Below are 25,255 nucleotides of genomic sequence, written 5' to 3' on the forward strand. Positions count from 1 at the left end.
TGCGGCAGTTTCCGTAAAAAAAATGTTCCGCCGGTCAACATGTCCGTTAAAGTTTAAATCTTCCGTACAAAATTAGGAAAGTGCCGGTCAGAGGTCTTCTTTGTTATTTATTGAGCTTTAAAACAAATTGATAACGACTCTGTTCTCTGTATAATAATATAAGAATATTTAATAAACGGTGACTGCCTCTCTTTTCCTCCCCCTCTTCTGACAGCCCAGCAGCAGCAGGAGACGTGGGGAGAGGGAGGCGGGCTCTTTCATCGTTATCAGAAAATGATCATATAGGGCACACACGGAGCCGTTGGACCCCCAGAGCGTTGCGTATGCCGGTCTTCCCACCTTGGGACCCGTTACCGTAGTCGTTTATTCGCACCCCCCCCCCCCCCACACAGAGCGGAGCAAGGCAACGAAACGGCGCGCTATGCATGGGGCCGCCTTTTGGGGTTTCCGGACATGTCGTTTCAGTAAATTAAAGGGTGTTTCATGTTGTCGTTGCTGTGGGACTTCTTAATACCTTGGAAAATGCCATTTAATACTTTTTAATACTTTTGAAAAGCCTTAATTTTCACTAAATTGATTTATCAACTTTTAATACTTTTTAAGACCCCGCGGACACCCTGTGATTGCAGCAGGTGAGTGGAGGTTGAGCCGGGAGCCAGGAGTGACAGCCACCACGCCCACACAAACAACACAGACAGGGGGAAACAAACAAACACAAAGGAGAAGGCTGGAGCAGTACAGCCACCACAGCGTTACCTAATGCAACTCCACCCACTACGTCTTACGGTGCCGTGTACCGGAGGGGAGAGAGAGCAGCGAAGGGGGGAGGGAGAGAGAGCAGCGAAGGGGGGCGGGAGAGAGATGTAATACGGTTTCTTGATAAAGCTGTGGAGACGAAGTATGTGCTGCAGGGAGGTGGACGCACCCAGGAACGAACGCTAGCTCCGGTCCTTTTCCCGTGAGGGAAACTGTAGACTCGATGCCCTGACAGGCCTGAGTTTGTGCAACCTGCACAAACACAAGCTCACCATGATTACAAATGGTGAAATGCAATGTAAAATTACCGAAAAAATACCAGCTTGCTAAAACACAACCGCTTAAACCAACTACAAACTACTACCGCGGATTGGGCAGAGAACGAGTCCGAGATAGTTAACTCCCCCATGTAATATGACGCGTTTGACGTATGACGTTAAAAAAAAGCAGTTTTTAGTAGCAGAGCTCAAAACGGCTACTTTTCCTCTGAATTCCTGCGCTTATGTCTTGTAAAACATATCAAATTCTGCATTAACATTTTTAATTATAATTTTCAGGCAAGGTTAAGCATAAATGTAGTAAAATAAAAAACCTGCAAGTTGCTCTTTAAGCACCAGAAAAGCACAAGAATGGTTCTTGAACCGGTTTGGTTTATTGGCAGCTTGCAAACCACTTAAGAGTACTGGAGTTTGGTGCTGTTGCTTTGGTCTGGATCTGTGAGCTAACCACCCCCCGTTCATTTACATATAAGGAATGGAAAAGTGGCATTATGAAATACAAGTCCCCTGAAATAAATAAATGTGGCATTATGAAATACAAGTCACCTGAAATAAATAAATGTGTCATTATGAAATACAAGTCCCCTGAAATAAATAAATGTGTCATTATGAAATAAAAGTCTCTTGAAATAAATAAATGTGTGATTATGAAATAAAAGTCCCATGAAATAAATAAATGTGTATTTAAATGTACAATGTATACATATTTATCGCCTCATTTATTTATTAGGCATAGACTTAGGCATATTTATATATATATATGTATTTATTTAATTATTTATGTATTTATTTAATTTTGGCTTAAATGGCATTCCATACAGTTTTGCCCGTGTGAAAACCGAACCTTCTGAAAAATGAAACAATGTAACAAACTGTGGTCTTGTGCGCACCAGAGAGCGGACTATTAGGTGTGAATGCACCCTAAAAGCTTTAGGAATCCAAACGAGGGACAGTTCTAGGGGGGGGCAGGGGGGGCTAGTGCCCCCTAACACTGACCTCTGACCCCCCTGTGGCCCCCCTAAAAATGAAAAGTGAAAAAAATGAAAAATTTATGATTTATTACATGATTTATTGAATGACGGAATAGGCGGAACTAACGTTATTCCTCATTCTAGTCGGACCCATTAGAGCGGTAAATTCTCCTCTTTCTATGTCTTATACTAGGTGGAAAAATCCACTATTATGTTTGATTTGAATAGATATTAACCTTTCTATATGTACTTCATATACTCAGTAAACCTCTTTTTACTTTCCCTTAACGTTAATGTATGTAATATAATTGTCCCTTTGAAATATAAATAAAGGAAGGGTATGTAATTCACTTCAGAAACACTTTCTGATATATTCCATAGAATGCTCTTAACATCCCGATAGCAATAAATACATTAAATTCTTTGACAATAAATACATAAAAACATTTCATCTGTGGAAGCCGTGGCGCTGTAAAAAGCACGACCAATCATCTGAGCCGGCCCGGCTAAAATAACTGGATGGCCTACCTGCCTGTCAGCCTTCCATCTCGTGCACAAACTTATGTCGTGCCCTCATTGGTCATGTGCGCGTTCGTGTGTGTTGGAGGAGGGGCTCTGTAAGGAAGTCTGAAGGAAGGGGCAGATTTTTTCAGCTGCGTAGTTTCAAATTATAGCGCACTCCAGCTGGTTTCTCCATTCTTACCTACCCTACCTTTAACTACAATTCTTAGTTAAATGACAAATACCATGAAATTATTTTCTTATCTATTTCAATATATCTACTACTTCAAATCACACGTTGATCTATTAATTTTCAATGTATTCACTCAGACTTCAGATCACTCATTGATCTTTCACTCATTATTTTAAACAGAGAAACACAACACTTCAACACTTAATTCTTTCAGGCATTAGAGAAAAAGCAGGCAGACAAACTCCGGCGCTGCTATTCTCACAGCCGACAAACAGAATCGGTAGGGGGGGGGGGGGGGAAGATACTTTCACAGACTCTCACAGAGAAAGAAAATAACTTCAAGCTGAAGCTTCTTTGATCAATAAGAATTTAAAACAAACAAAACCCATGGTAAACCAAAACATTTAGCGCTTTATACAAAACATGGAAACCCCCACTTTTGTATTTAGTTAACTCACAGAGTCGCAAGGCAAGTTCTATTTTTAACTCCCTCAACTCAGATTTATTCATCTTTTAATTACCGAACAGATCGGAACAGGCATGGGCAAACCCCTCCACCCTGTTTTTGTGCACTTGGCTAGCAAAGCAGATCAGTATTCCTCAGCCAATAAATCTCTGAACCTTAAGGAAAGTAATTAGGATTTTATTAGGCAGAATTCAAGACTACGAGGCAAATACAGATGATCTTTCCAGCATGAACATGTATAACGGCTAGCAAAGCAAATCAATATTCCCTCAGTCAAACCTTAAGCTTCTCAGGCAGAAACTCACGACTACGAGGCAAATACAGTGATTCCTCGAGCATAAACATGTATCAACATAAAACGATAGTTACGGCTGTAACTACGGTTCTATGAGTCCCGGATGACCGCCAGAGGCAGTGCTTTAACACTGAATCTGTCCATCGCGCGCATGCGCAGCTCGAGTACAAATAACAACAAAGTCACCTGTGACCCACGTGACACCGGCTATATCATCGTCAGAGGATCTGTTCACAGAATCTTCTCGCGAGCACACAAGAATTCTGAGTGAAAGGATACTCTGGCGGTCATCCGGGACTCATTGAACTGTAGTTACAGCCGTAACTATTGTTCTATTTCGTCCCTACTGACCGCCAGAGGCGGTGCTTTAGCACTGGATGACTTATAACAACCATGTCATGAAAAATCCAAGCACTTACTCACCTAGCTAGAAGCAGCAGAGCTTGGCAACAGGACCACACCCAGAGGGTGAGGAGAGGCGACATTGACCCGGTAGAAGCTGGAGAATGTGCCAGAAGACGCTCACGACGCAGTGGCACAGATGGTCTCCAGGGGCACCCCTCTTAGGGCAGCCCACAATGCTGAGATGCTTCTTGTAGAGTGGCATCTCACCCCTGATGGCGTGGGGCGGCCACTGGCCCCATAGGCATGTGTGATGGTATCAACTACCCAGTGGGACAGCCGCTGCTTAGAGAGAGCACGACCCTTCCTAGTGCCACCATGGCAAACGAAGAGCTGCTCTGACCGCCGTATACAGGCCGTAGCATTAATATACACCCTTAGGGCACGCACAGGGCACAGCACCAGCTCTCCTGTGGAATGTTAAAGCGTGCCAGCTGGATAGGCCGATTGGAGTGGGCTAGTGGAAGCACCTTGGGCAGGAACGCCACATTCGGCCAGAGGGCAACACCCGAGCCATCGGAGTTCCACCTCAGGCATGTATTGCTTACGGAGAGGGCATGAAGCTATCAGACTCGCTTCCCTGAGGTTATGGCAAGCAGAAATGCTGCCTTCAGGGACAGCCACTTAAGCCCGACCTGGGCCAGGGGCTCGAAGGGAGGAGAAGATAGGGCATCCAGCACTAGGAGCAGGTCCCAAGCCGGAGCCCTTGGGGTGCTAGGGGGACGCTGTCGTAGAGCCCCTCTCAGAAAGAGGGACACCAACCTGTGGCGCCGTTGACTCCAACATGTCGGTAAGAGATAGCGGCCATATACACCTTCAAAGTGGAGTGAGAACGTCCACTATCCAGAAGGGATTGCAGGAACTCTAAAATGGTGGCCACGGAGCAATACCCCGGATTCTCAACCTTACTCAAACACCAGTGGGAGAAGAGCTTCCATTTGCACTCATACTGTGCTCGAGTGGATGGTGCTCTGGCATTCAGGATAGTTTCCCTGACAGATGCCGTGAAACCACTCAATAGTGGGTTGGGCCCCGCAGAGGCCAAGCCCAGAGCTGAAGGCGGTGAGAGTCGGGATGCCAAATCTGACCCTTGAGCTGTGACAGAAGGTCCTTCCTGTCTGAGAGACGCCATGGTGGGCTGCATCAGAGACTGCGCAGCAGTGGGAACCAGACTCTCCCCGGCCAGCGGGGGGCAACCAGAAGGAGCCTGTGCCCCTGAGTAAGGACCCTCTGAAGCGTCTGAAGTATCAGCGGCAGTGGCGGGAAGGCATACAGGTGAATGTCCGGCCAGTCGTGCGCCAGAGCGTCCTGACCCATTGGGTTGATCTCCTCTGTCCAGGAGAACCAGAGGGGGCAGTGCCTTGACTCTTCCGAGGCAAAGAGGTCCACCTCGGCCCTGCCGGTGGAGGCTTGTGCCGTGAGAGGAAATATGCGACCTGATTCAGGTCTCCTGGCAGAAAGACTGCCCACAGACTGGCGAGGCGGGGGAGCGCCCAAGGCAAGAGGCTCTGTGAAACCCGGAGCAGCTGTGCGGACCTGGTGGCCCCCTTGTGGTTGATTTGGGCAACGGCGGTTGTCCGAACGAACGAGCACATGCCTGCCCGCCAGTTGGGGTAAAAAGTGCATGAGTGCGAGCAACACAGCCCGAAGCTCCACCACTTTGATATGGCGTGCACCTTCCTGGGCAGACCACTGACCCTGAACAGTCCTGCCCTGCCACGCCGCACCCCACCCCGAGAGACATGAATCCACAGTGACAGTCTCCCGGCGGGATGGGATTGCGCCCATGGGCACACCAATCAGAAGATAGGCCCTGTCCCTCGAGCGGAACAGAGAGCGGAGGCACCGCTGAGACACCCTGACTCTCTTGTGCCTGTACCACAGGCTGTTCAGCCACATCTGCATGGGGCGCAGTGACAGCAGGCCTAAGGGCACAATGGCTGAGTCAGCCGTCAGTCTGCCTATGAGGCGGAGGAACTGGATGTAAGGAACCCTCTTGCCCAGTCTGAAGATGGGAAGATGGTGGGAAATGTCTTCCACACGACGAAGTGTCAGGTAGGCCCTTATGGCGACTAAATCTAGGACCATCCCCAGGTAAGTGACCTGTTGGGAAGGGTCCAGGCAACTCTTCCCGGTGTTTACTGTTAGGCCCAACCGGGCTACGTGGGATAAGAGGCGCGCCGTATCCTGGGCCACTTGGGGCCGGGACGGCGCGCAAACCAGCCAGTCGTCTAGATTCAGCAGGACCTTCACGCCCTGTGCCTGCAGGGGAGCGAGCGCTGCCGCAACGACCCTGGTGAACCTCCTTGGAGAGAGGGAGAGACCAAAGGGAGGCACCCGGAACTGATAATGTCGGCCCTGAAAGGTGAACCTCAAGAACTTCCGGTGATGGGATGCAATTGGCTCGTGGAAGTAGGTCTCCCTCAAGTCCACGGTTGTGAACCACTCCCCCTGTGCGACAACACGAAGGGTGTCTGCTGTGGTTAGCATATGGAAGGGCAGCACCTTCAGGAATCTGTTGATTCCTGAGGTCCAGAACTGGACGCAATCCGCAGACTTTCTTGCTCACAAGAAAGTACGCCGGGTAGAACCCCCCAGACTGAAGCAGAGGGTCCACTTGATCGATTGCGCCCTTGGCCAAGAGGACGGACAACTCTTGGTCCAGAGCTAAGGCCTTCACCGGATCGCTGACAACTGTCATTCTGAACCGGCCGAAGGCTAGGGGCCGGCGTCGGAACTTCAATTTGTATCCCTGGGTTAGGGTGGAAACCACCCAAGGTTCGGAAGTACAGGCAGCCCAGTAGCTGAGCTACTGCTGAGAAAAGCAGCCGACGACCGGCCCCGGGACTTCAGAGCCTAAACCCCCGGCCCCTGGAGCCCCTTGGGGGGCGCCGGTAAGGCCGCTGGGACCTTTGCAGACCACCCCTGTAAACCGGTGGCTGAATGCGGCTGCTAGAGCAGCCCCTGGGCCTGCTGGGAGTGGGCACAGGTCTGCGAAGACCCGAGAGCTGCTGCCTGGTCTGCCTAGGCAGACCAGGTGCAGCACACTCCAGTGCCTCCAGGGCAGCTGACCCAAACAGATCCCCTGGCTCGACTGGCACGCTACGGAGGACTCTCCTACATGTTTCCGTTAGTGGTGACTGGGTCAGCCAAACCGGGCGACGAGTCTGTACCAGAAAGGACATAACTCGTCCCAATTCCCTAGCCATTAGGGCAAAGGCCGGATCCTGCATGGCAGCCAAGGTCCGGGCATCAGAGCCAGCGTGGCAGAGGGCCCTGGAGTCCCTCCAGCATGCATGGAGCTCCCTCAGGTACTCCTCTGAAGGAGGAACAGTGAGGGGGACAGGGACAGGGCTACACCTGAAGAAGGCGCTAGCCTGAGCCAAGTCGGCCTGCGGAACCGGAATTTGCAAGTGCGCCAGAGCCGTACGAATAATGGCCGCCATGGAGACGTCCTCCACGCCCTGCAGAGAACCCTGAGCAGAGCAGAGGGAAGCCTCCTCGAGTGGGACCTCGTCCTCGTGTGTGTGTGTGTGTGTGTGTGTGTGTGTGTGTGTGTGTGTGTGTGTGTGTGTGTGTGTGTGTGTGTGTGTGTGTGTGTGTGTGTGTGTGTGTGTGTGTGTGTGTGTGTGTGTGTGTGTGTGTGTGTGTGTGTGTGTGTGTGTGTGTGTGTGTGTGTGTGTGTGTGTGTGTGTGTGTGTGTGTGTGTGTGTAAGCAGGTGGTGCCCGTTAGCTGATTAGATAACTTCAACCTGCTGATTGGTCCACCTGAAGAGACAGGAGCATTTAAGCTGCAGCCTTGCAGTTCCTCTGCCCTCTCTCTGACTTGACTTCTCCTACTCCCAACTCTGCGCGTGTTGAGATATCTGACCTGTTGTGCTGTATGTGTAATTCTACCGTATAACTGGTCCGTTAGTTTATCTTTCTAAGATTTCAAAATACACTAAGTTGACCTGTCTTGCAAGACACATTTTGTTTTGTTTAGGAGTGAGAAACCCTCTTTTTGTTTGAAACTTATTCTCCTGTTTACTTGTAAGAGTAGGTAAGAAGCCTGTATTTTATTTTATTTGTTTTGTTATGCAAGTTTAAGGAATCTCTGTAAAGACGTTGTTTGTTTGTTATGTTGGGCTTGTCTCACCTCTTTTTGAGTTATTACATCTCAAAAAGCTGATTTCCTGTGTCGTTTACCATTTCTTGGGAGTGGGAAGAGTTGGGAGAGGGCAATTTTATGGTGCGTTTAGGTTCCCCTAGATCTGGGCGTAACACCATCGCTCCCTCAAGTCGCCGGGAACGGCCGAACTGATCAGGAGGAGGATGTGACAAGGAGAGGTGTCCGTTGGCTACTGCCAGACGTTCCACCTCAGTGATTCTAGCCACTCTGAGTGCCCGAGGCATGCAGCTACAGTTCATGCAGGCACTTACCGTGAGAGCCTCCCTTAGATGCTCGAGGCCGAGGCAAGAGGGGCAGCGGTCATGGCCGTCCTCGGGCTCAAGAGAAGCCATACAGGCGCTAAATGAATGAGCCATTCTGTAGGTAGCCAGATGCAACGTAGCCGGGAGCGAGTGCGGGAACACAGCCTTCACCAGCTACCTGCTTAACGGAAAGGGTAGAGCGGTGCCGCTACTCGCCGAACAGAAAGAGGGATGTAATTACACCCACATTACCGGCAGAGGGAGCGGGAGCGAGAGCACTGCCTTCACCTAGCTGGATTAATAAACAAGGCAGTTTAGCGTCTACCAGGAGCGGGGGCGAGAACACTGCCTTCACTGGTTGAGTTAGAGACCAATGCCAGATGCAGCGTAACCGGAAGCGGGTGCGTGAACACAGCCTTCACCAGCTACCTGCTGAACGGGAAAAGTAGAGCGGTGCCGCTACTCGCCGAACAGAAAAAGGGATGTAGCTACACCCATGCTACCGGCAGAGGGAGCGGGAGCGAGAGCACTGCCTTCACCTAGCTGGATTAATAAAACAGGCAGTTTAGCGTCTACCAGGAGCGGGGGCGAGAACACTGCCTTCACTGGTTGAGTTTGAGACGAATGCCAGATGCAGCGTAACCAGGAGCGGGTGCGGGAACACAGCCTTCACCAGCTACCTGCTGAACGGGAAGAGTAGAGCGGTGCCGCTACTCGCCGAACAGAAAAAGGGATGTAGCTACACCCACGTTACCGGCAGAGGGAGCGGGAGCGGGAGCGAGAGCACTGCCTTCACCTAGCTGGGTAAAATAAAGAAGCTTCAACACGCTAAGACCAGAAACTGGCTTCTAAAGAAAAAACAGCACGGGAAACTCCGGTGCTTATCCCGGCGTCAGCCGAGTGGCTGCAGCCACTACTGCTAACAAGCCAAACAAGAAACACAGCTAAAGCCGGAAACTCAAAATGCTAATAATAGCTTGGCACAACGCCGCGGTCAGAACAAGTACAAAAGCACAGAAAGGGCAACTCCTGGGAGAGGGAGCGGAAACGCCACCGTCACCAAAAAAGTTCAAGCCCAAAAAGCAAACAGACAGTAATCAGGACAACTTGGCAGGGAGAGGGATCGGAAACACTGCCATCACTAACCATGCCGACACCAACCTGTCCAAACGAAGTCTCTGCGCAGCCAGCCACAGCTCCTGGAGGACGGGTAAGCCTGCGGCTCCTGGAGGACGGGTAAGCCCGCGGCTCCGACTGGATGAGTCGCGAAGCTGCACGCAGCCAGCTGTTTGCAGAGAATCCTTGACAAATGTTTCAACCGAACGAACAATGTAGGCTACAAAAATGTAGCCACTGTACTCTCGCGCATCGAGAAGATAAAAAGGAACAGATCCTCTGACGACACCGGCTGATATAGCCGGTGTCGTCAGAGGATCGAAACAAACAACCAACAAACGATAACTCACAAACAAATTCCAACCATAGCTGTGCAGCCCTAAATCCAATCTCCTCTGCTTTTTATTTTTTTTATTTTGAAAAGTAACTAATACAACTTCAAAAGTCAATTAATTCACTACAATTCACAAGTAGGTTTTTTGCTTACTGTTAGTCGTTTTCTTAGCAGAAGTTCAAGTCTGGTTCCTCAATTCTTTGAGTTTACCACAGCTTTCTATATAGCCGCCTGGCCAAGAGAGTTGAGACTTCTAAGAAAAAACTAATCGCAGCATTTGCAATCTCGGTAGGACCTCCAAATGTTAACACAGAGAGAGAGATCAATAAAACACAAACACAGATATGGGTGAGATTAATTATTATTCAGTTGCGCAACAACAATAATAAATGGAGTATAACATAATCTCCTGACACAGCAGTCAATCGTGGAAATGCCCCACAGACTAGAAATATCTTGTGTGCTTTATACACGTAAAACACACACGAACATACACTTGAAACGACTAGAAAGATCTCGTGTGCTTTATACACGTAAAACACACACGAACATACACTTGAAACATACGTGGCAGAGATAGTTGATATGTTAACATGTTCCAGCAGTGGAAAGGTCATTATCTCATGACGTCTTTAGGAGTCTTGCAGGATATTAATTTACCCAATTAACAAAACTAACTGTATTATGAACTAATCAGCGCCTCTTTGTACTTCCTCTCAACCTAGTTAATTGCGGAAAGTCCTCTCTAAATCTGGAAACTGTAATTCAATAACATAAAGTTGTTATATAGTTATATTGAGGTCCAAGACTGACATAACAATACCAATAAAGTCCAACATGTTGAGTCTAATGAGTCTATGCTGACCCCACTCTGAGACACAGTGATCATTTTCAGTGATGGACAAATTAAGAGACGGTTATCCTCTGGTTGGCCTCTAGTAACTTTAATAAATCACACACAAAGCAACCCTGTTTAACTTCAGCTAAACAGTGGCTTCTTTAGCAGCAAGTAAAATTGATGGGGATGAAAGGAAAATTATGTATCTCTGAATCTCTTGGAAACCTGACAAAAATGGGCTTAATACATAAACAGCCCACGCATATTTTTAAGCAACATATAGTGCACCCGTTTCAGGATGGTCTGTAGGTGTTGATTTTGCTCTTAGATGAGTGCTTACCGAACATTTTGTATTATTATTAGAGATTATTATTACAATCTTTGATCGGTCAAATGTCTTTCAAACTTTCCCAGGATGCAAATATAATGAGTCAAGTGATTTTACGTAGCTACATAACATTTGTATTTGTTTACTATCTTACGCTATACTCTAAAATGAAAGCGCTGTTGTATGAAGAAACAAAGTATTCTGTTTCTATATGAATTAACACACTTATCCGTTTAAATGCATAAAAGAAATCCAGAAGTCCATATCAATATGTATTATACAAAATATAGTGCTTTTTACCGGTCAATAAGGATGATTATTATGAGAGATAATACTTTATAGAATAACTAAATTGCAAAGTGAGGTTAAGCTAATGAGTTGGAGTTAGAGAAAAAGTAATCTAGTTAGCTAGCTAAATGTTAGCTGCAAAAGATGAATTCAGACTTGTATCTGAAGTCTAACTATTAGTATGATCCAAGCCATCTCTGTCAAACTGCCCCCTGAGAGTCTGCAGTGGCTCTTCTCTCCAGGTACATACCTCCAGCAGAAGACACACTTGTTAGCGCAGGCGAGGCTGGGGGTAGTTTCCATGCAGCGGTGGGACTCGATCCCATAGAAAGTGTGCTTGTAACAGCCTCCTCTCCCTCGCAACATAGACTGAGCAACAGACACAATGCTTTTATTGTTAGGGATGCAAACAGTTAGTTACAAAGTCAAATTCTTCACTGACAGGAGTAAATTCCATTTACCTTGGTCCATCGACAAAGCTTCACTCCTGAATGACTTCCGATGAGTTTGTACCCTACACAGAAGAGAAAGAACAACATGGCTCTCAATCAGTAAACTTCTTTCTGACCAGATATTTAAATGTAGAAAGCAGTGGTTCTCAACTGGTGGGTCGCGACCGAAAAGTGGGTCGCGTTGGACTGGAAGTACCGGAGACCATAAACGGTTTTGAAAACTTCTGTCACGAAGTGATCATCTTCTCAATAAAATATCTTTGCTGATGTTTTTTCGAGTCTTCTAGCCAATCAGAATCAAGATTGTTGCCGGAAGTCCCCACGGAGAATAACTTTGCGGTAGAACTCTTATTTATACATCCATGAGTACAACTTCAGATAAAAATGAACACATAATGAAATATGACCCCAGGTTTGATGATTGACAGGTCACAGAACAATGGGAGCTATCTACCCTTACCCACAATTTAAAGTAATCTCCTCTTTACTCTTCTCGCAGCAAGATGTCAGAACAAAGTGAAAAACAAACAATGGCATAAAATATTATTAATATGTAGGGTAGTAATAGATTTATTTATTTTCTTCTCAGAGTGTACCAGAATGCATAGTTTATGTTAGTATTTCTAAAAATCTCCTGGGGGAGAATCCCCCCAGACCCCCCTGCTTGGGATGGGTTTTCAGCATGTGTGCCTTCTTATATAGTTCAGCTTTGATTCCATCATCTCATTAAACCTTTTTTAAAAGCATACTTTAGTTCTGTGAAGGGATATATGCACTGTACTTCACTTTTATTAATATTGTATGCTGAAAAGCATATACAGTTGCAAGAAAAAGTATGTGAACCCTTTGGAACTACCTGGATTTCTGCATAAATATGTGTTCTGATCTTCATCTAAGTCACAACAATAGACAAACACAGTCTGCTTAAGCTAAAACCACACAAACAATTATATGTTTTTATGTTTTTATTGAACACACCATGTAAACAATCACAGTGCAGGATGGAAAAAGTATGTGAACCCTTGGATTTAATAACTGGTTGACCCTCCTTTGGCAGCAATAACCTCAACCAAACGTTTCCTATAGTTGCATATCAGACCTGCACAATGGTCAGGAGGAATTTTGGACCATTCCTCTTTACAAAACTGTTTCAGTTCAGCAATATTCTGGGGATGTCTGGTGTGAATCGCTCTCTTGAGGTCATGCCACAGCATCTCAATTGGGTTGAGGTCAGGACTCTGACTGGGCCACTCCAGAAGGCGTATTTTCTTCTGTTGAAGCCATTTTGTTGTTGATTTACTTCTGTGCATTGGGTCGTTGTCCTGTTGCATCACCCATCTTCTGTTGAGCTTCAATTGGTGGACAGATGGCCTTAAGTTCCCCAGCAAAATGTCTTGATAAACTTGAGAATTAATTTTTCCGTCGATGATGGCAATCTGTTCCGGCCCTGAGGCAGCAAAGCAGCCCCAAACCATGATGCTCCCTCCACCATACTTCACAGTTGGGATGAGGTTTTGATGTTGGTGTGGTGTGCCTTTTTTTCTCCACACATAGCGTTGTGTGTTCCTTCCAAACAACTCAACTTTGGTTTCATCTGTCCACAGAATATTTTGCCAGTAGTGCTGTGGAACATCCAGGTGCTCTTTTGCAAACTTCAAACGTGCAGATCAGAACACATTTTATGACCAACTTATGCAGAAATCCAGTTAATTCCAAAGGGTTCACATACTTTTTCTTGAAACTGTATATTGCAGCACGTTTTTTTGTTGAATAGATTTGGGTGCTTCAAAATGTTGGGTCGCGATTTATTGACCAAGTAAAAAGTGGGTCCCGAGGCCTGACCAGTTGAGAACCACTGATCTAAAGGATGTATTTTCTTAGAATGGTACATCAGTAAATGTCTCGCTCAATATTATCGTTTGGCAACTGATCTTCACATCCGCAATAGGAAGGAAGGAATATCGCTTTAAATTCTCTTCCAGCTAAAATGAAGATTAAGTCTTACAAATTGACTTTCTTCAAAAGTCTGCCTCTCTATCCTCTTTATCCACAGCCTAATACCGCTGGCTATGAGCGGCCCTGCTGGGCTGAGTCCTTTTTTACACAGCCTCCTCTGTGATGTCTCTCAGAGATAAAGGCTTCTTCTTTATCACTTAATCTGCTCAAGAAATACCACAAAAAGATATTGGGATTGCTTCCAAAGGGATCAAGAAGGGCTCATTTTTATCTTTTTCATTTCATCTGAATGTTTAAAGTGACTTTACTAGCTAAGCCAAGAAGCAGCAGATCAGCCTGATGTGAATTCATTCATGTGTTTGATGCTAGATGCATAGCCGCGGGAAGTAGGGGTGCTGCAGCAACCCCTGTTGGCGAGTGGTGTACATTTGAAAAACTGAGTGAGTAACCACCTAAATAAAAATGATTAAACTACATATATAATACAATTAGCTGTATACAGTAGCATATAATAGTCATAGTATATATTTGTATCAGTCAGGTGGCTTGAATTTATTTTCCAAATAAAATCCGAGTCATCTAGGTCATAGGTCGTAGGATAGTGACGTAATTGACGCGACACACACACTGCAGAGTGACAGTGACTTTCTAGAATGGCGCAAAAAAGGATTTTGGATTTTTTTTTCAACAAAACAACCCAATAAAAATAGTGGACCACCAGCTACTCCTCAGCCCACCACCTCTACAACTCCTCCGTCTACTTGTGAGCCACCGGAATCAGGAACTAGGAGAACTTCTCCCATTACCACCAGCGATCGAGAAAATGTGGAAGGAGAAAAAGCTAGCGTCGCTAATTTGGAATCAATGGAGAAGCCACACCAGCCAACTGACTTCAATTTTCCCGGTAGAAAGTTTGGCAAAGAAACCTTCTTTTGGTCATTTAATGGAAGTTGGTTTGACAGACGGAAGTGGCTCCATTATGTTGAGGAAAGTGACCATATCATGTGTTTCACATGTGTCAAAGCAGTTCAGAAACGGCTAATTAATGAAGACAGTGTGGATGTTAGCAGCTTTATAAAGGGGGGATTCTCTAACTGGCGGAAGGCAACAGAAAAATTCAATGAACATGAGAAATCGAAACTTCATTGTGATTCAAGCCAACGTATTGCTGCTTTAGGTAGCACACCAGTTAATGCTCTTCTGTCTTAGGCTGCCCGGAAAACACAGAACACCGCAAGGAATGTGCTTGAATTGATGTTCAGGTCAGTTATCTTTCTTGGTAAAAAATGAATAGCTTTTCGGGGTGACAACAATCGTGATGGTGTTCTGTATGAACTTATGCCTGAGCGGACATACAACCTCCCTAAAGAGAGAGAATGGGTGCTTAGGAGGGATAATTGGCTCTCGGATACGATCTAGAATGAAATCATTAAAACAGTGCGCATATGCCATCCAGGCTGACATTGTGTCTCGCGCTGTAAAAAGCCCCTACTATGGAATAACCGCGAATGGTACAACAGATGTAAGTGCCATGGAACAATTTTCAATGACACTGCGATATGTGGATGAGAGCATGGAGATCCACACGGATTTTCTTGGATTTTACAATGCTCCCGACAGCACTGGAGAAACACTGTTCAAGTGCATCACCGATGTGTTTCTAATGCTACGTTCACACCGGACGCGATGCGACGTTTGGGGGCTGCGCAATTACATGTAAAGTCAATGCAGAGACACGATCAGACGCGAATTCGCTCCGACGGCGCGCATGAAGCGGTGGACGCAGCGCGAATCACGCGATTGAGGCGATTGAAGGGAGAGTTCAATTTTTTCAACTCGAGCGTCAAATTCACTCGACGCGTTCTCGCGGAAGCCAATCAGAGGTGAGGATCTCAGCCTGCCGTTACTGACGTTCAACCAGAGAACATCATTAGCTGTTAGCACACAGAGATCACAGCTCCTCATATCTGTTCAGAAACTGTACAAAAGTTAAACAAGTACAAAACACAGACTGTCTGTGTCATGGCGATGCGATAGGAGCGTTTAGAGCGAAGCGAATATTCGCATCGCGTCCGGTGTGAACGTAGCATTAGGCTGAACATCCCAATTGAACGTCTAAAAGGATACTGCTTTGAGGGGGCAAGTAATATGTCGGGACGATTTTCGGGAGTTCAGGCTCGACTCAAAGAAGTGTGCCCTGACTCTCTTTTTGTGCACTGTGCAAACCATTCGCTGGACTTGGTTCTTCAAGAGGTCGGTCGTGAGGTCAGTCTTGTTGCTGAGACATTGAACTTTGTTCAGGGCATAGCCACGGTCCGCGAATCATCCAAACGCAAGGAACTGTATGTGTCCATGTTTGGCTGTGATGATGTGGTTAACATATTGGCCATATGTCCGACAAGATGGTGTGTGCAGACAATAAACATCAAGCGTGTCTGCAGCTCTTACACAGAACTCCAGAAGACTCTGAAAATACTCAAAGATGACAAAAGTGTGAGGGGAGATGCAAGAGCAAAGATCGGAGGCCTTTATAAACAGTCTTTAAAAAGGGAGAACATTATTTGGCCTACTGTGCTGTGAGCCACTGTTTGAGCCATGTGAATATGGGCTCAGAACAGTCTCATAATACACACAGAAGGATTCACACTTGTATTTCATGATCCGCAAAAGGATTCACACTTTTATTTCCGGATCCACACTTGTGTTTTTCAATGCACACACAAATGTGTTCCGTTTCACATACCGGTACATGTAAATAAAATCCAAACACAGGAAAAAGTTTTACATATGTATTTTTGATCCACACATTTGTTTTCCGTTTAAATCCCCTGAACCTGCAAACACAAACTGCTTTCTGTGCACAGATCGCTGTGCATTTGTGTGTGGGTTTTTTGAGACTCCCCTGACGCTCACCCGATTCGTACTTGTAATTTATCTCATCTATAGCCAATCAGATGTCTCCTCCAGTCTAAGCCAATCACATGAGTGTGCCCCCAAGTGGGTAGGATTTATTGCATTCATGACACTTCATATACGCATTTTGCGCTGTCCGGTCAGCTCGCTAAACAGAGGGCGGAGCATCAGGTGATCATGCAGAGCTGCGTCTCTCCGTCAGACTCAGCAGCTGATCTGATCTCTCTTTCTCTCGCGTCCGGTTATACTTCACTTGCATTTATGTCCATATCGATCAGATCCAGCTCTCCTGTTAATAACGACCGGCGGGGCTCCCCCCGTTGACAGTTCACTGTCTAGCACTGGCCATACAGGAAACACACATTTAAAACAGTTTTGCCTGCCGTTTTTGTGTACACAAGCATTCATCAATGGTTCGGAAAGTGGCGCTGTACCTTAATAATATAAAGGCTTGTATTTGCGTGCATTTCCTGTTCGGAAAGTGGCAATGTACTGAGAGTGGAGGTGTCCTGGGATTAGCGCCTGTAGGCAGGCTCCATGGACCTGTCAGCTCCGGACTGCGCAAAATGCATACATGAAGTGCTACGTCATGAACGCAAGAAATCTACCCTCGTGGGGGCACGCTCATATGATTGGCTTAGAATTGAGGAGACATCTGATTGGCTATAGATAGAAAAAATGACAAGTACGAATCGGCTGACAGTCAGGGGAGTCTCAAAAAACCCACACACGAATGCACAGCGATCCATGCACAGAAAGCGGTTTGTGTTTGCAGGTTCAGAGGTTTTAAATGGAAAACAAATATGTGTGGATCAAAAATACACATTTAAAACTTTTTTTGTGTATTAGGATTTTATTTACATGTATATGAAACGGAACACATTTGTGTATGCATTGAAAAACACAAGTGTGGATCCGGAAATACAAGTGTGAATCCTTTTGCGGATCATGAAATACAAGTGTGAATCCTTTTGCGGATCATGAAATACAAGTGTGAATCCTTCTGTGTGCATGTGTGTATTATGAGACTGTTCTGAGCCCATATGTGAAGCAGTGGCAAAGAATTTGCAGAGCAACAACGCTAGCGCACGGGGTGCCCTGGAATGCACAAATCTGCTGAGGGAGCGCATAGTAGCCCTTCGTGATGACACTGTGGTCCAGGGCATAGAATCCAAAGTGTCTGCAGCGGAACTGAACATACCAGATGCTCGTCAACACAGGGCAAGCAAAACCCCAGCCCGTTACCGTCACACAACAGAGCCAGAAGCGCATGCAATGAGTACATGGCTGTTAGAGAATATTTCTGTCCTTACTCCTAGGAGTCTAACCTTTTCTGTGTGTTGACGTTTATGACCTACCCTGAGTCTGTTATCTGTCTTAAGGAATGGGAGGCTTCAGCTATTGTTGATATTACCAGTTTTATGACCGGGCAACTATTGGTCACAGAGGGTTTTATGACTGTGAGAACGCTGGCTTCTAAGCACCACAGACAGGTGATTCAGTGTCTCCAGATGTTGGGGCTATCTCCAGTGCTCCATGTTGATTAACTCTCTGTAAACTAGTTAAAAGGTCTATCGAGAGAGAGGCTGGGCAGAATTGATGTGGCAACCCACCCGTGCAGTCAGACCCTCTGGCTGCTGTGACTTGTGATGTGAAATTCTCCGGCCGATACTTGTAATAAACCACCAGTGTATGACATCAAAGCTCAAACTCTCCTCGTGTCTCTCTGAGTCCTGACTCTCCATTGCTGCAGAAATTTCCCTCACAATGGCGACAAGAGTTTTTCGAGGCTGTGGATTTGCTCACTGCTGAGCTGAAAAGAAGATTCGATCAAGATGGCATGAAGATAGCAGCTCTCAGAGAGAACGTGCTCATCGAGGTAGCTAACAGTAGGGGCCAACAACAAACCCTGGAGCTAGAGTCTCTTCATCTTCCACAGCTAATCTCTGATGTGGGCCGTTACGGACTGGACCTCCAGCTTAAGATGCTTGGAGATGCCATTGGTGATTCTCCCTGTCACACGGTACAAGAGATAGCCACACGTGTGGCTAAGCTCCATCCACAAGCAAGAGGCATTTTCCAAGACGTCGAAAAACTCATAAAACTTTGCCTCTGTATGCCAATCTTGGTTGCTTCATTTCTCCACCCTACGCCGTCTGAAAACATGGTTACGGAGTAATAGGACACAGAAGAGACTGACACATCTGACTTTGATGCATGTCCATAGTAACATTTTGGACAATGTGGATGTATCTGCTCTAATGAGGGTCTTCATTAGTGCCACCCCAGAGATGAAGGCTACATTTGGAGTTTTGTGAAGGCCCAACACAAGGTAAGACGATATTTTCCTTTAATGCTGCTGCCGCTGTGCAGTGTTTTGCCTTGTCAATCAGTTAAAATTGAATTCATAGTTTTATTAATATTGTAAATAATATTTTCGTCTGACTATTTGTAATGTTATGTAGGTTTGTAAGACCCATAGTTAGCATGTGGGCATGTGCAGTTGTTGCTAAGTAATGTAACCAAGGTCTATAATGGTTTATTAAGCCTAACAGTTAAAACAAAGTATTTATGCGGCTCGTATGCTCCAGCTTCCTCTGTACCTCTTCGGAAGAGCAGATTACCAGTAGGTAGCTGGTCTCTTCAGTGGACCACTGCTGCTTGTTGAGTATCTCCATCGTTGTGTACAAACTGGATAAAACGTGAGCTTTTTGTTGTTGTTCAGGAGTTGATCTGCCCCTGCCCCCGCCTAGACGTAAGCGTGACGTATGCAGTGCTTTTGCTCTAGCCGGACAATTTTTTGGTGCTTGAAACGAACCGGATTCCGGAGCTAAGAGGCTGTAGTTTGTGCATCTGTCTGTGTTTTAGTTTGTCTGTCTCTGTTTGCTGGTTTTATTCTGAAAAGTGTTCCCCTTCCCCCATGTCTGTTACGGTTGATTGTGTGCACCTGGTGCCCTGTGTTGTCTCCTCTCCCCCCCACCTGGTTCTTGTTAGTCTGTGTGTGTATTTAGGTGCTGTTTCCTTGTTGAGCGTGGAGTGTGTGTGAGATCCTGGTGGCTGCAGGCTGTCAGGGAAACAACAGCAGGATTGAGGCTGTGTGTAATGTGTTCATGCTTTAATAAATGCCCACACCGGGTTATATTTGGGAAGTCTGCCTCTGCCTCCTTGCTTGGTCGGGCCGCTCAACAGTGCAGCATCACAATTGGTATGAACAGGAAAACCCGGTGCTTTTCAAGCTCCAGCTCCGAACCGGCCCTGAAACACCGTTGGTGTGAATGAGGTATGTGAAAACTTTCTTGGATATTACCCAAGAATGTTACTAGCTGTGTTACTTTTGCTTCCATGAAAATGCCAAATAGGGCTATAGAGGAAATGCAGCCATCCAAGACGAAGAAAACAACGCCAGAACTTTCATTCTTAATTCTTTCATTGCAAATAAAACAAACTGTCTACTGAGACTGACAATTGCCAAGACAACATGAAACAGGTCAGCATTTGGTCAGATGAAGTGAAGTCTTGCTCACTGAGTCCTATTTATAGAGGCTTGTGTAAGCCAACAGTGGGGCTTACTGGCTGAAAACGTCTGGCATGTGTTATGCTAGAGAACGGACTAAATAGAGAAGATATAGTCAAATGTTTCAGACAGAAACAATGAGTAACACCGAACCAACACTCTGGGGTGTTGGTAAATATTTAGCCATACTGAATATTAAGGATTCAGACAAAGCCTCACTTATCCAATCACTCACGCAGCCAGCACTAGTCTATTTTTACAGTCACAAAATGATAGAATACCAAGAGGTAATCCCCCAGACATAACAAAAAAAGAAGGGAAACAAGCAGTGACATCCCTGTGCACTAACCAATTGTGAGAACGTATTATGTTAAATGTATGTCCCATAGCTTTTTAACACTTAAATATTACTCTTTCAGATGTATCTATCGCAAACATTTGTCTGATCCCTCTATGAACTGACCCCCAAGAAAAGAAAATTGTAGGGCACAGGCAAAATTATTAATATTTCGACTAGATTGTTTCCCATAGAGAATCATAAACGAGTGTTACTTTGTAACAACGTTTATTTTCTGCAATCTAACCAAATCCCATTCCTTGTGGTCAGGGATCCCATGTGATACTAACTTCTGGGTCGGCCTACATTAATACTTCATCACTGCACCATTCTTAATACAATTTAAATCCAACATCAATTTTTATTTTAGGCCTGAAAAATTAGATTGTCTGCACTGTTATCATAAGTGTAAATGTAAACTTAAATTAGAGATATTTCAGTGAGTTAACGTACAGCCCTCAAATGGAGACAGCCATACTTCTCAAATGAAACAGTCAGAGACATAATGAATTATATTCAGAGCGGCACAAGAAGACCTTTTATGGTCACTACCTATGGTCACTACATGTCTGGACTTTGAATTAGTCTGAGCAATAACATGTTGACAGCAGCTGGGAGTATGGTTTTGTGAGTGTGGGACGAGGTAAAGACAGTCACTGGACTGAAAATGCAACATTTAGTGCCATTGGAAAACACACATTGCCCTGCTTCACACTCACCATGTAATACCTCTGACGAGATTTAAATGTGTTGTTCAGTGTGTCCTCTTCATTTATTCTCATAAATTACGAGTGCCGCTGTTCAAATTTCACACAATCATTTATATCTGTGCTCTCTTGCTTTTACAGAGTGCCAGGCTTAGCCTATACGACACACACACACACACACACACACACACACACACACACACACACACACACACACACACACACACACACACACACACACACACACACACACACACACACACACACACACACACACACACACACACACACACACACACACACACACACACACACACACACACACACACACACACACACACACACACACACACACACACAAAATAACCGTTTGTCAATCAGTTGCTGACGACACGCGGAACATGCTGATGGATATGTGTTTTTATCTGAGCTATAGCAGATAATATAGGATTTGTGGGATTGGTAAAGTGACATATTTTATTATTAAACATTTTATGAGCAATAAAACTAATGTGAAAAGTGAATCATGCAGATTTGTTAAAGTTCAAAGAAGCTGTAAAGTTTCTCTAAATGGTAAATGAACTGCATTCATATAGTGCTTTTAATTTGTTGTGCGACCACTAAGAGCGCGCACACACACACATTCATGCAGATGCAGGGGCTGCTATAAAATACAAACTACTCTGGCACGCCATCAAGAAAAGGGGCTGTGATCCAATTCCAATTTGGGTTTCAGTATCTTGCCCAAGGACACTTTGATGCATTGGCTGCAAGGGTCTGGGAACCAATCAGCGACCCTCAGATTGTTTTTGACTGATGGACCTTATTTCTCGGGGGGGGGGGGGAGAGAAACTCCCTCTGGAGGAAACTCAGGGATTGTAGCCTTTACAGACATGCACAAAAACCTTTATAACACACTACAGGGAAAGGAACACTCCAAAGAGCATAATAGGGCCTCTTTAAATTGGGTTTTTCAGCAGCTGATTAACCTTTACATAATTCTACCAGAGTTTCCAATATGTTGCTGCCTACTGCTTGGTATGCAACATAAATTAGCATTAGAAGCAAGTAAAGAGGATACTTGATAAATTACACCAAACATATAAATGATCTTCTTACCTGGCACCTACATATGTAGCTGAAATTCCAAAAATGGCTATAAATTAAAGTTTTAAAGAGAATTACGACTGTGGTGCCCTTGTGGAGAAAGAAGGGTTAAGCATATATACTGACAACAGATGGTCTGTAATTCGATTTATTTGCTTCTTTTAATGCAGAGCAGCGCAGCTAGATAATATGAATAAATGATTCACAGTCACCAGTGACACCAGCAGATGTTCTTTTGGAAATGAAACAGATTTACATAAGTCAAAGATTCATAAAAGACCACCACTACATGAAGTGGCCATTCTAAATCATATTGATGTTTCTCATTTTATGGGTTTAATGCTAGGACTTTTACTGAATAAAACATCCTCAATTTTCTTACCTTGTTTTGTTAGTGCTTCTCTAAGGGCAGGTGTAATCATCTCTCTTCTTTCCGCTTCATCTTCAATCTTCTTCAGTCCATTCAACTTGGATAGCTTCACCATCAGGCCGTCTCCACTCTCCTCTTTGCTCTGCCGCAGACACAAAACTGAGTCACTAATTGTTTATGACCAAGATGGTTAAAATGCAGCTCTGGCATCTGTCACAACTATAGAATCATAGACTATAAAGGTATACCTTTTATGCGGAGGATAAACCAATTGACTGCTCATTCAGAAAACACTAATAATGTTTTTCAGTCAACAAAACCATGCATAGTTTTGAAATGCATTTAATAAGAAAATCATACATTTAAAATAAAGGCTGCCGTAACAAGAAGTTGCCCAAAACTAATTATTTTTTGCATATTTCACACTGAGATCTGTTTTTATTTTCACTAAATCACATGGAATGTGGGGAATGTTTTTTTTGCGATGCAACCTCAGTTTGAAACTATCGTAACTAATGCAATTCTGATGCCATAAAATCAAATCAAACAAACTTTATTTATACAGAATTTCGTAAAAAAGGTAACAAGGTGCTTCACAAACCAAAAACTGAATTTTAAACAATTGTTCCGTGATCTTGTGGAGAGGCACTGACAGATGGAAAAGCAGCTCTTGAAATTGTGAAACCATCACATTACTGTCCTTTCCTCCACTCCTCACTCCACACACACACACACACACACCTTTGTACAAATGAGGCAGTTATTGTGACATAAAAAACATCATTAAAATGATGTGTCCTCATTATTATCTACGCAAAAATGTGCTGGCTTCCATTGCACAGCAGTGTGAAATGAAACCGTTAACGCTGACTTCAGGACTGCGACCAATTTCTACATTTATTTATTTTTATAAACAACAAAACAAAAAACTTAAATAAAAGCTATGAACTAATTTGAGCTTTAAGGCTTGCAGTTTGATGTAGCCTTTAGGTTTGTCGGCTTTAAATTAGTAATATTCAAAGATGTCGATGTAATGAAAGTATATGACGGACATCCATTGATAGTAATTAACTTTTACCTAACTCTGTCAAGCATGAGAAATACATTTAGGTATCACATGTTAATAGGATTGGGTATGGTTTAACTGGAGGACTGGGTTTGGAATCCGGCTCCGGACAAGTCAGTAAATCTGTCTCCCTGTTTCAACTCTGTATCTACAATAAAGGCACAATACCAGTTACAATGCCAGTACCCTTAAAAGGTTGCAATACGACAATACAATCAGGGAGAGAATCTCCATGTAATTCTCGAAATTGCGACAAATGAGCTAGCTGATAGCAACGCTAACGGAGCTTGAAGCAATATAGTGCAAACATAAATTAAAGTGCTTACCTGGCTAGAATTGTTAACTGAACTAACCGGAATACTGGAAGATGGCGTTACATTCCCGCGGCAACACTATAGTTCAGAAAATGCTGCTTGAAAAAACTGTGATCTTTTGGTATTGATATCACTTTAATAGAATAGATCTTTTTTTTTCATCATACAAAGTACAACAAAACTGGTTTGGCAACTCTCACTGCAGTAATGTGATTCCTTTTGTTATTCTACTTCATTTTCTACCCATCATCGAGCAAGCGCTACTTCACTTCACCACAGCGAGTTTGGGCTGTAACAACTGCCGCGGTACTTGGCCGATCATACAATCGAGCCAGTCACTAAATAAAATAACTTTAAAGATACACAAAAAAGGTACAAATGCAGGCGTGGTTTAACTGGAACAGTTTGATTACCACTTGGTACAGGATTATTTTCATTGAAACTTTAAAAAGGCGTTGAGAACACTTGCAACGTTACAAACGTGTCAATCGACATGCCAAGTCTAAGTTACAAAAGTTATTAAATAGTAAAACACCAGTCCCTTGCTTACATATGTAGGTGCAAAAGTCCTTAAATTCAGACAAACGGATTGAACATCCTGCTACAGGATGCAAGATCAAGGTTATTTAAGGACTTCAACGGAAACAGAGCGGGTGAATGAAAAGAAGACAGTTCTACAGAAACTGTATTATGCAGTAATCTTTTTTTAGTAATCCAACAGTAGGAAACAGCATGCAGAAAAGTTAAAAAAGCTAATTTGAATATGTATCTGCTGCTTGCTATAGGATTTGAAGCTTGTCACTTTGAAGAAGTCAGAGATAAAAGAAAGAAATTCAAAAGAGTTCGATGTTTGACAGGACTAAAGATCAAGGTTGAGACTCTGCTGTCCGTGTATGGCTTTTATGTGTCACAAACATTAAACAGATGACTTCATTTTTTTTTATAAATGGACATCATCTTGTGAGAACTATACAGGGTAGTCTTCGTTTAAGGCCCTTCAGGGGCCAAGTGAAACACAACAAGAGGCGTACATTACAGCAAGACAATTTATTGCACTTCAAACCATAACGGCTGTTTTGATGCAAAAGCTACTGCAGCCTGTTAGTTTGAAGGATTAACAACGTCCTTCAGGCCAGGCTTACATTATTGCAATATACTGCCTTTTTATGTAAATCTAAATATCTAAGAAGTGCTGTTAACAGATGCAAAAGAAGATTGATAAAGTCCTGCTAGAAGAGTTCCCCGGTAAATGGGAACATGTATTATTTTTCAGTTAGGTCTGCTGGAGGAGGTGCCTTTGAGATTTCCAATGTGAAGGTGACAGCTCCACCCAATTAATG

At 44.5% G+C, this 25,255-nt stretch overlaps 1 protein-coding gene across 1 annotated transcript in view; it reads right to left on the reverse strand.

The window, feature by feature from the left end:
* Positions 1-25,255, reverse strand: part of tyw1 (tRNA-yW synthesizing protein 1 homolog) — a 212,019-nt gene that overhangs the window by 141,039 nt on the left and 45,725 nt on the right. The window contains exons 8-10 of the mRNA XM_079673788.1: positions 22,548-22,677; positions 11,641-11,693; positions 11,430-11,548 (exon numbers count right to left, since the gene is read on the reverse strand). Coding sequence (XP_079529914.1) covers positions 11,430-11,548; positions 11,641-11,693; positions 22,548-22,677 — 302 coding nt within the window. The remainder of the gene's footprint in view (positions 1-11,429; positions 11,549-11,640; positions 11,694-22,547; positions 22,678-25,255) is intronic.

This window comes from Notothenia rossii (assembly GCF_949606895.1).
Source record: "Notothenia rossii genome assembly, chromosome: 4".
NCBI classification, from domain to species: Eukaryota; Metazoa; Chordata; class Actinopteri; order Perciformes; family Nototheniidae; genus Notothenia; species Notothenia rossii.